This window comes from Euprymna scolopes, chromosome 17 (genome assembly GCF_053919585.1).
Source record: "Euprymna scolopes isolate OS-2025 chromosome 17, ASM5391958v1, whole genome shotgun sequence".
Taxonomy (NCBI): Eukaryota; Metazoa; Mollusca; class Cephalopoda; order Sepiida; family Sepiolidae; genus Euprymna; species Euprymna scolopes.
The window spans coordinates 95,647,033-95,659,534 of NC_136498.1; the positions used below are offsets into that span (position 1 = coordinate 95,647,033).

At 34.3% G+C, this 12,502-nt stretch overlaps 1 protein-coding gene across 6 annotated transcripts in view; it reads right to left on the reverse strand.

Annotated features, from left to right (window-relative positions):
* LOC145296850 (mutS protein homolog 5-like) overlaps positions 1–12,502 on the reverse strand; it is a 1,881,756-nt gene that overhangs the window by 1,101,636 nt on the left and 767,618 nt on the right. For all 6 annotated transcript variants that reach the window (XM_080142982.1, XM_080142983.1, XM_080142984.1 and 3 more), the window contains one exon: positions 10,354–10,477. In XM_080142982.1, coding sequence (XP_079999108.1) covers positions 10,354–10,477 — 124 coding nt within the window. The remainder of the gene's footprint in view (positions 1–10,353; positions 10,478–12,502) is intronic.

The following is a 12,502-nucleotide window of genomic DNA, read 5'->3' on the forward strand; positions in this document are numbered from 1 at the left end:
ATATAAATTTATTATGTCTAATCCATTAGCCACTATCTTATGTTACTTTAGAACGCCATTTTAGACACATTTAGTCGTTATAGTAAAATCTTACATTTCATCCTAGTAGCAACATCATCACAATCGCAACCATCTTTAGAGGAAGTAGTCCCTATTTCTCCCCCTAAATATCAAGTCCTTCTACCACCCCCAGTAATCACTAGGAGGAATTCTGCACTTTTGACAGATATGGAGTTTCACTCTTCATAACTGGATTATAAACTCATAGACATAACATAATCTTTTTCCTATTCAAAAATAATAAAGTCTTTCCAGGCTAATTCCGCTTAATCTGATTGGCTGACCTCTGACCATTCCTATATTCAAGATTAACAGTATTCGCATGCTAAACGGACGCTAATGTACCATTCAAATATAGTGTCACAATGATACCTACTTTTACTCTTTGAGTAAACTGCTGTGTTCATTTTCTTACATTTAACAGCGTAAGTTTGGATTTCCTCTCTCTCTTCTCTCCCTATCTCTCATTTTACATATATTCTTCCCAACTCACTCTCTTTCTTGCTCTCTCTCACTCTCACTTTTTACATGTTTTCACGGCAATGCCGAAGAAAAAACAACAAACATTTATTTCCTTTCTCTCTTGCTTTGTACATTTGTTCAAGTAATTAATTACATTTTTTCAAACATAGATACTTTATTTGAATATACTTTATTTAAACTTGCACAATCTATTACGATTGTCGCCAAATTAAAAATCACTGTTTTGGCAATATCTCGACATTGCACACACGCTAACTTTTTTTACGGGTGGGGGATAAATTTATACATTCGGGCCACCTCTGCAATTTTCTTTAGAAGAACGACTTTTATAAGTTTTCGTCTACACTGATTAAGAAAATCTCATTCTATTTTTGTGGAGACAAGTACTTATAGAGATATAAAAACCTGTATTATGCACTGTAATTCACTGGCTGCCAGGTTTGTATGCAAACGCGATAAACAAATCTACTTCTCTCCTATCGACACTAACCCCCCACCCAATTTTTCTTTCTCGCATCTGTGGGTGGGTATGCTGACAAAGATTATCGCAGTTAGGGGTAATTATTTCTCCACCACCACCCCATAAAACAAAAAGGACTTGTCTATTCCAAAAGCTGTTCTTTACATAGGGATGTTTGGGGGTGTTTATTCCAAATGCCGTTTTTAACATGACAATACATAAAGAAGTGAAGTGAAAACGGTCATAATTGTTTTATCTTACACATTAATAATTGCTTTTTATTTTTTTAAATTCAAACAGTACCTGCATGTTATCACTCCAAACCAGCACTAATCGGCAGTGAAAGCCCGATTATTTCATTTCGTCCATAGCCGCCAGTGCCTGAAATTGTTCAGGGTTGGCAGTGGCCACCAACAACAACCGTAGTTTACTTTTTTGACAGGGGATGGGGTAGGCTTCCACTGGGCAATGCCGGTTAATGGATCCCACATACACACTATATGGTAACACATTTTTACTAAAGCGTGTTCCTAGCCCCAAATACATACATTTTGTCTGTATTTTACATTTCCTATATTTTTCCTGTGAGACGTACTCTTTCAAATATGTAATCCCATTGAGAGAGTAGTTGTGGCTATCACTTCGATGCAAATTTCTTCTCTTCTGTAACCCAAACTCACTACTTCCTTTTCTTTTTTTGGGTAATGTTTTTGTATGTAGCCAGTTTCGTATTTGCATTCCAACATATTATACATAACAATCTACAATTACAGATTCACTTAATAAATCTTTCCTTATCCTTAATCATTCATTGGAATAACAGGTTAACCCGAACCTACCAGCTTGCTATACATATTATGATAGTGTAGCGCCTACCCCGAAACTAAAATTTGACAGGGACTTTTTGATATGTCACTGTTTCTGGAGAGCTCTAAAAAAGAGAACAAAAAAAAAACTGTGGCGCAAAATTTGAGGTGTTTCTCTTTCTCTTTCTTCCCACTGGACTGCATGAGGTAAGACATGCTTTTCACTGCTGCGGCCTTCTTCGCACGTGCCCGAACCAAAGACATTATGATAATTTCTTCTAAACGAAATAAAAAAAAATATTTTCTTTATCTTTTTGCTCCACTTTTTACACGAAATGCATTCACAAAGAAAAACATTAATTTCTCTTTTCTCTTCTAATCATTTTACACTCAAAAGAAACATTTACCCAGTCCATAAGGATTTCTTTGTTTTTAATCGACACAAACATATGAGTGTAACGGAACGCCGATAAACGTTAAATAAATTTACACTTCCTTTAATATACCAAGTCTGAATATTTATTTTTATTAATTTTTCTAAAAAATTATTTTAAGGGAGTTGTTCGTCATTTTGCCTGGCGACCAGCTCGCTCCAATAGCATACACTTGCCAAATCATTGTATTACAATGGCTTCTTTTAATTCGATTTCACTCATGCTTTTAGACCAGCTTACAAAATATTCCTTATTGATAGGCCAACAATACACATACATGAACATTCCATCAAATTATTTGCAACCAAAAGTCTTGGCTTCTATATCACTGCACAATGAATTCAGGTGCCTACAGACAACCTTACAAATTCTCCTCTACCATACAAAACTGGAAATGTGCAATTCACACGTTGCATTACTTCTTTTACTGTGTTTCACTTTATTATGCTGCTGATTAACATACACACTATATTTGCACAGATAACGGAATGTGTTGCTTTCTTTATAGGATATTTATGTTGAATTAAATTTTTATAGTATTTCTGTTTCTTACACGTTTTAGAAACATAAAAACTGAATAGCATGCTCAGAATAGCTCAACTAAAAACAATTATCCATATAGAGAGAAGCGTAACTTTTTACCTTTCATAAGAATTATTTTTATATAGTTTTTCATTTTTATTTTTGGGGGAGGGGGTGGAGGCTCACACTTTTTCACTTAAACTATTTTGTTTAGTAAATTGTTAGGTGAAAGTGCAAATTGTTTATCTAAGACACCCCTTTACATTTTCATAATAGCTTTCAAAATCATAACGTTATTTTTTTAGGCACGTACGTCCATTGTGTTCATTTTATAGAGGAAATTAATCATCCACTATTTATTACTATTTTAATTTCGTTTTTTGAGAGTCTGAAAGGATTATAGATTTGGATTCTTTGTTCTGGAGGCTAGACTGGGAGTTAGGATTAGAGCGTGTATTTCGGCACTGAAAATTGATGCTTCTTTTAGGAGGTTTGCTTGCTTTTTTGGTTGATTTGTTGAGTATTGCTGCACTGGCTGTTGCATTATTTTGTTTACACTCATCTGTATAGATGTGTGTGTGTGTGTGGTTTGGATACTTTTCTTTGATTTTATTGAGATTATCATGGTAAGTTATTGGATGGGTGTGTTTCTTTTCATGTTTACTTAAACTTAGATCGATATTGGGGATTACAATTGTCTAAGAGGAGGTTTTTAGGTAGAACAGTTTCATGGATTTTGGTTATATGTAGATTTGCTTCTTTTGATATCGGTTTTATTCAAGTCCAAAAGTTTTGATTAAATTTTCTTTTTGATCAAAAAAGTATTCACGATTTGGGTTTAAAGTGCTATTGTCTGCTGGGTTTGTGGTGTTAGTTGTTACTTTTGTGCAGTACTTTAGACCAGCAGCAATGAAGTGACCTCTCCAGGGCGCAAGCCTGAGCAAAGTGTATGGAGTTCCTAATCTGCCCAGTACTTAAGACCCCCACTCAACCTTGAAAGGAAAGCAGAGCAGTACCTTTGGCACCAGCGGCATGAAGACATGAAGGGCTCCGTCAAATTAAATGGATCACTTTAAGAATCTTTTCTCATCCTCTTTAACATATTTTTATCACTCCTGCTACTATACGCTTTTCATGAAACTGAAGTTGGCATCTATATTTGCACAAGAGAAGATGAAAGCTTTTCAACCTGGCCCATCTATGTGCCAAAACTAAAGTCCGCATGGCCCTCATCAGAGAAATCCTGCTCACAGATAATGCAGCATTAGCGACCCATTCTGAGGAAGCCCTCCAACAACTCATCGACCGCCTCACCCATGCTTGCAATGAGCTTACTCTGGCAATAAGCCTCAAGAAAACAAATGCTATGACTCAAGATGTCAGCAACATCCCCTGCATATCCATTGGTGATCACACACTGGAGGTGGTGAACTACTTCACCAATCTGGGCTCCATTATTTTCAACAACCTCTCACTGAACGCCAAGCTAAACAACCATATCAGAAAAGCAACAACAGCTATGACCTATCTGACCAAGAGAGCATGGAGTAACAACATGCTGACCACAAACCCAAAGATGAGGATATATCAAGCCTGTGTCCTCAGCATTTTACTCTACTGCAGTGAGACATAGACCCTCTACACAGGTCAAGAGCACAGACTTCCATCTACGCAACCTAAGAAAGATCTTAGGCATTACGTGGAAAGACTGTTCTGAAAAAAGACATTCTTGCAAAAGCAAATCTTCCAAGCATATTTGCACTTCTCTCCCAGAGCTAGGGCACGTTGTTCACATGCAGGATGGCCGAATCCCCAAAGACATCCTGTACGGCGAGCAAACCAACCGGTAGATTACATATCAGATTTAAGGATGTGTGCAAAAGGAACTTAAAATCCGGCAACATCAACCCTGTTGACCTCGAATCCTATGCTGACCGTGACTCCTGGAGGGTCAAAGTCAAGAAGTATTCTGGCTGAGCAAGGAGAGAAATAAACAGTGGGAGGAGAAGAGAGACAGGTGCAAAAGGAGAGCCTGACAGAGGGTATCTCTGCAGGAAGTGCAACAGAATCTATTGCTCCTGCATTGGTCTGCTCAGTCACAGCAACAGCTGCCACCACTCACGACAACCTTCAGGCACAATTCTCCATCATCTATCTAGACAGAAGGATGCCAACAATTTTAGACCAAGATTTTAGTTTCTGAGCATTTCTGCACTTCTGAAGATAGGCTTTCTATAGTGCTAGTCTTAGTCCGGAGTGGCATATTGTTTTGAGGGTTTTTAGATATGACTTTCTGGTGGATTGATATATAAAGCTGACATAGTCCATTTTAGATTTGATTAGTGCTCTATAGAGTTTGGGTAGTGTGTTCTTGATGGCTCCCCAATTTGTATGGGTGATTACTCAGTGTTTAATTGCATTTTGTTTTAATGTAATCGATGTGTGGAATGAAGTTTAATTTTTTGTCAAAAATGATTACAAGGTGCTTGAGTTCATTTATGAATGGAATTTTTTCACCTTCAATCTGTAAAGTTGGGTCAGAGTAGAGTTTGTGTTGGTTACAGAAATGGACACTTTGTTTTAGTTTTGAAAAATTTCAAGCCATTTCTTGCTGCCCATTTATTAATTTTATTTATATTGTGTTGTAATTTTCTTTTGACGGTGTGAATGCATTTTGATCTGTAGCTGATTGAGCAGTCATCTACATATAAGGATCTATGATATCAGGAGAGAGTTCTTTTATAGTATTGTTTATTTTGATGTTGAAGAGAGTTGCTGACAATATGCTGCCTTAAGGAATTCCTTGATTCTGTGGGTCTGATAAAGTAGAGTCTATGCGAACTTAGAAAGATCTATCTGTTAGGAAATTTTTTATATAAGTTTGCCTCTTAGTCCAATGTTGTGGAGATCTTTTACGATGCCATGTTTCTAAGTAGTTTCGTATGCTTTCTCAAGATCGTAAAAAACAGACATTACATATTCCTTATTAATGAAAGCTTCTCTGATGTAAATTTCAAGGTTAGTGATGTGGTCAATTTTTTTTTTGTATCCATATCAAGTTTTGGAAATTATTTTGTTGCTATCTAATTACCATATAAGACAATAGTTGATTATTCTTTCAGATGTTTTGCAAAGGCAGCATGTGAGAACTATTAGTCTGTAGTTTTCTGGGTTTGATGTATCTTTTCCTAATTTGGGTATCGGTATTACTGTTGCTTGTTTCCATGAACTTGGGAAATATTTTGAATTTTCAGCAAAGTTTTTAGCTAGTGTGTTGGCAATATCCTTTTTTTTTGGGGGGGGGGGTATTTTCTGTTTTTTGTAACGAGATGTTTGATTGGGTTAGGATTATATTTTTCTAATCATTTTCCAGATGGTTTTGGGTTTAGTGGTGGTGTTGATTTTGTTAACAAATTGTTGCCAGCAGATTCTTTTGGGTTCTTTAATTGTTTTTCGGGTTTTGGCTCTTTGGTGTTTATATTCTATTAAGTTGTTAGTTGTTTTTTTAAATTTTCTTAAGGCTACTTTTCTCGGTCTGATAGCCGTTTTACAATCTGGATTGAACCATGGTTGTTCTTTTTTTGTTTTTTTTCCAGAAAGAGAATTTTGGGGTGTGCATTTTTGTTATGAGTACTTTAGTGAATTCTATCATTGTTTGGATTTGGTGTTCTGTTAATTGTAGTGAACAAAGTTCTTTGAATTTGACCCAGTTGGCTGTGTTTGTTCCATCTGGGTATTTGGTTTTGGATGGAGTTATTGTAATTGATTATTGGATAGTAATAACTTCCCCATGGTTTTTCGAAAGTGCTCCATGTGTAATCCAAGAAGCTTGATGGATTGCACATGGTAAGGTCAATGGCACTAGCTGATCTATTTGTTGAATGTGGCATTTTTTTGATTGAGGAGGCATAAGTCATTTTCGTTAATTAATTGTTCAATTTTATTCCTTTTGAGTTTGTGACTTTACATCCCCATAGCATACTGTAGCAGTTAAAGTTTCATAGGAGGATGAATGGTGAGGGTAATTGGTTTATTAAATTTACTAGTTCATTTTCATTTATTAGTTTATTAGGAGGAGGTATATTGAGCAGATTGTGATTGTTTTGTGTAATGTGACTTAAGTTGTAACAGCTTGGAGATTTGTTTTTCCAGAGAAATTACATTGAGGTATGTCATTCCTTACAAGAATTAAGGTTCCCCCATTAGCATGAAGGCCTGTGTTATGGAAATAGTTGTATTGTTTATAGTTTGACGTTTCGAAATTGTTATTGTTTTGTAGGAAGATTTTATGTAAGCAGACAATGGCTGGGTTGAAGAGTGAAATGAATATAAGAAGTTTGTATTAATTAGATTTTATTCCATGACGATTCCATTGGATGATTTTTTGTATTTTTTTTTATTTCTATCCATGAGGTTATTTAATTTTCTTCTATTTCCATCTCTTTAGAGGTAGAGGGTTTGTCTTTTGTTGGAGTTGTGTCTTTGGTGAAGTGTTTTCTGAGTTTTTTTTCTTTCTTTTTTTTTGTTTGGATCTGGATGTCGATCTGGGTCTTGCTTGGGATGTTGTTGCTTTGGCTTTTTATTCATTTTTTCATCTTGATTACTTGTGTTTGTTTTCTTTTTTTTATCTATGGTGCTTTCAATTTCCATTTTTTTTTTTTTTTTCTACTATTTGGAATTTGTTTTCAGTGTCTATTGTTTGATTTCCTTCTTTTCGGGAGCATTCTTTATTTGCTCTTTTATCATTGCTTATATTTTTATTAGTTTCTGGTGATTGTTTTGTTCGTTTCTGTGGTACTTTTTTAAATGTTTCTTTTGTAGATTGAATATTATTTTCTTTCTTTGAGTTTTTCTTTATTTCTATTGTTTTGTTATCCAGATTTGAGTATTTTTCTTTTAGGTTATTTTGAAATTCTGGCCATTCTTTAATGTTTAATGTAATTATTTTGTTTATCAGTTCCTTATATTGATCATGTATTTCATTATGTTGGCATGGCCTAATTGTTTTTTGTTTTTTTTTGTCTCAGCATATGTGTTGTCTTTCAAGTACGTATCAATTATTTTTCTGGTTTCTGGGAAAGTTATATTTTTTTTGTACTTTACTTCTATTATTTCTTTTTCTTTTTTATATGCGTTACATATTTTAGAAAAGACTAGATGATCTTCTCTGCAGTTAGCGCATTTCACCTCATTTATGCATTCTTCTTTGGTGTAATCTGGCTCTCTGTTGCTGCATTTTCCACATATTCTTTTTCCTTTACAGACTTCTTTATGATGTCCATATTTCTGGCAGAGCTGGAATGTATTGGTCTACTTTTATGTTTAAATAGCCGATCTTGATATCTTTGTGTATTGTTGGTGCGTTGAAAGTTAATATCTATTAGTAGTTATTATTTTGTTGTATCTTTTTATGTTGATACGGATGTGGCTGACCACTCCCTGTTTTTTTTAATTCGGCTTTTACTTCTTCCTCTGTTGCTAATGAAAGCACATAGCTTCAAATCATTCCTTTTAAAGTGTTTAGTCTTTCATGTGGAGAGATTTTGCATGAAAATTCTCCATTTTAAGTAGGGATTGGGCATCTTTATAATTAGTTATTTCAACTAGTAAAGTTCCGTCTTTTATTTTTTAATTGTTTTTGGCTTGCTTTTTGTTGATAATATCTTTTCTATTAGAAAAGGTGATAGGTCTCCAATCATTTTTTTTCTATTGACTCAATAACTAGAAATCTCATGAAGTTTCCTTCATATATAGATGGTATGGTTTTCTAGTTTTGGATCTGTTTTTTTATCATCTGAGCAAGCGAGATCAGAGTCACTAGAATATTTTTTAAAGGGTTTTGAAGGGGAAGTATTTGTTTTTTGTTTTTTTCAGCCATGTATTTTGGGGTTTATTTTTCATCAACCATGCTCCCTACCCACCTCAGAGTCCAAAATTGGGACATAGTAAGGGGGAAACCCATTCACCTCGACCATGTCAGGGTTATGTGGAGGATATAAGGAGTTCTCAAGCACTTTCTATTTTCTGTTCATTATGTCCTTAAAAATACATATGTTCAGATGGAGTGTTCAGTTTTGTTTTTTCTAATTGATTGACCCTTACCATCGCCTTCTAACAGTTACTTAATTTGCCTATTTTTGGTAGTGAGGAAAAAAAATGAAGTACCTTTGAGTTTTGTTTTGTTAGGGTAGTTGGCATTTTCAGTATAAGTGCTAGGGCTTGGCGTGACTGGCTGATTTGTCGGATTGGCCCTCTCCAATTACCCATCTAGCCAAAGTAAGAGCCAAAGTGACGTATCATTGTTCCTAGACTTCTATGCACTTGGGTCTAGGTCAGCTCAATCACCAGGATCACATCCTAAAGTGCTATGTGTAGCAATCCACAGCTAACTGGTCGTCCCATTGAGGGATTTTAACCCTCTGCAGAAGAGTAGTCGGCTTATGATACTCTAAGAACAGGGTGAAAAAAAATGTGTAAAAGTTTTATACTTCAAGTTGTTTACATTTTCTATATTTATTCATGGGTTCCAATTTGCTGATTTTGTAGAGTAAAGTAGCAATAAAGGTAAGCACTTGTAGTGGATTTTGTTGTTTTTATTCCTGGCCCTGCAGAACATGATTTAGCTCTGCAAAGGGAAAAGGTTTATAATATTCTTGGTGGTGTGTTTTAAGTTAGGAAGCCAGTAGAGAAGTGAGGATGTAACACAAAAAAAAAGGAGGGAGGTAGGGAGACTTGTTTTTGTTTCATGTCACTCAGTAAAATACGACATGAGTAATTGAAGAAAGAATAAAAAGTATTTTTCAAAGAAAACAATTAGAAACAAATAATTTGAAAAAACAACTTCAAGTTGATAAAGACAGAATGTAATGTTCTTTAAAATATAATTTCAAAATACTTTAGCCAGTTTGTAACTTTATAGCCAAATATTTCAAAATTGATGAAGAAACTTATTTTGAAGTAACTAAATCATCAAGTTGTATATTTTATGATGCTTACATATAGCAATATTTTTTTTTTTGAGATTCATTTCTCAGTTGATGAGAACCTCTCTATATATAATGTATATAGAAAATGATGCGTATGTGTATCCATACATCAGTTTGCAACTGTTGATTTAGTGAAATCAATGGCATATTTGAAATCTGCAGGCATTGTAGATGGTTTAGTCATAGTTTCCATATATTTTGATGGATTTTTGCAAATGGAAGGGACATATGCTCCCTCAAATTCCTTTAAAATATTTCAACGAAACTGAAATTTGGAGGATTAAAAATTAAATTTAAAATTTTACAAAAATCAAAAGTATCTGCATAAAACTAAAATTAAATGTAATTCATATTGTACAGTCTTATGCCCACAAGCAACTATGTTCCAAATTCATATTGTACAGTCTTATATTCAATTTTTAAATAAACAGTAAGAATGAAAACATTATCCAAAGAGTTATATTCAAAGAGAACTATTTCATGGTGAAAGATGACTGCAACTTGGAAGAGATTAACACATGGTGATTTGAACATTTCAATAGAGCTAGACAGAAGAGAGAAAAAAATGGTTATTGAAAAATCTTAGTTATTTGAGTACTTACCCGATTGTAATGTAGTGAATCTATCAGATTCTGTTGTATCCATCATCATATGCATTTCTGTGGTATCCAGATTGTAATAAGCTACACCGAGTTGACCACTTTGCCAAATTAGACTCAAGTAAACCTAAAATTAAAAAGAAAAAAAAACATATATTAAATAAATGAAGAAAATAAGTTGCAATTGTGAAAGAATTACTTAAATAATGATTCCATGGGAATGAAAGAATGAAATAAAAAAATTTCATCATCAGCAGCAGCAGTAAGGTATTGATGGCTAATGACATGAATTGATAACCTGAGTGTACCAAGATCATTCCACAGAAGTACTTACTTAGGAATGTAGGCAATCTTCACATGGTCCCTCCTGTAAGTAACATGTCTTACTAGAAAGAATTCTAATTAGAAAGATATTGAGGAAATAAATGCCATCAATAATCATCTGATTCTTTCAAAATGAACGAATAATACTCAACAACAGTAACAGCATACTTGTGCGACATCTGTTTTACATGCTGGCATGTGCTGGACAGCTTTTAGAAATTTACTTCCATCTTTGACCAGGCCTTTCTTTCAAATCTATTTTTATTACTTTATCTCATGTTTTCCTTAGCACCCCCCCACTACCTCATCTTCCAATACTAACCAAAGCAATTCTCATCCATTCTCTAAACGCAACTAAACAAATGAATTCTGTTATGCACACATCTCCCTATACTGTCCAGATTTAATCTTTTTGTGAGTTTATCACTAGGTTATAAGTCTCCATTACACTGACCAAGTTTCACTTACATCATTACACTGTGTACATATGCCTGATAGACTCTTACCTTAGTCAACAACTGAAAAAAAATCAATTGTTCTACAGACTGTTGTCTTCATTAAAGTTCCTATTTATATTTTTACTAAGCTTTCGTTGAAAGATTATGAAATCTAATTTTATTTTCTTCAATAACACTGGTTTTAATACGAATCTATTACTGAATTACCTTAGCTCATCGAGTGTTAATATGCGACTGACAACATCTATTAGTATCATGCCAGGCACATGTGATCGATCCGCATAGTTTTCTTCTGGTATGAACTTATTCTAGCTCAACCAAGTGTTTTTCCTTTACACTACAGCCACCAGAAAAATGTTGTTGAAATGGCCTTTTCCCTGTTGACTGAAGTACATTTGCTATCTTGTACAGTTTTAGGGGGCCTATTCTCCCAGGCTTTGTTAAACCTGCAAACTGAGTAAACGTATCTTAACGGTTTCCATTCTTGTTCTACGAAATAACCGCTTCTTTAGAGAGAGAAATATATATATATATATATATATATATATATATATATATTGTTTGGATTATTCAAATTACTGTCCTAATCTTGAGTGCTATTCTCATAACATCTGAACCAATGTAACTGAACCTTCTTCAAGACATATCTTGTCAAACTCACAAATTGGATAAAGTCAGTTACAAGTTACACTCTTCCGGAGGTTGAAGGTTCAATCTTCACCATGGGCAACACTCAAAATACAATTGCAAATTACTTAAGATTCCTATCTAGTAATGGCTGATGGAATGAAAGTATGCTACTTCTATAGATTAGTAAAAGGTTCCATTCGAGTTTGATAGAAAAATTCCAGAGTTTGACAAAATACACCTGAAGAAGGTCAGAGGTTATATTGATTGAAACATTGTGTGAATAACACTCAAGATGAGAACAGTAGTTCGAACAATCCAAATAATATGCATTATCAATCCTCATATAAAAAAAATTCAGAAACAAAAAACAACAAAAACAAATAGATATTCTCTTTTCTCAGAACCTTTATGGGACCCTGAAAGGCAAATCCTTAAGACTAGCATAGAATTGTAGTTGAGACAAAAATGTGAAATCTCTTAGAACCTTGACAATTCTATTCACAACAGACTGTGCAGTTATTGGAAAGAATTTGCTGATAAGCTGTGTCGGAAGGATTCCAATGTTGATTCTGAAAGAAAACGTTGCTATTGAATAGCAAAATAAAGCTAGAATCCTAACTGGGCATTATCAGCCCTCCTTAGGGACAAGACAACATTACAAAACTATAGAAATAAATAAATAAACTGAAGAAAATAAGAGGGAGGGGTAGGCGGAGGATGCAATGATTGCTGGCAGATTA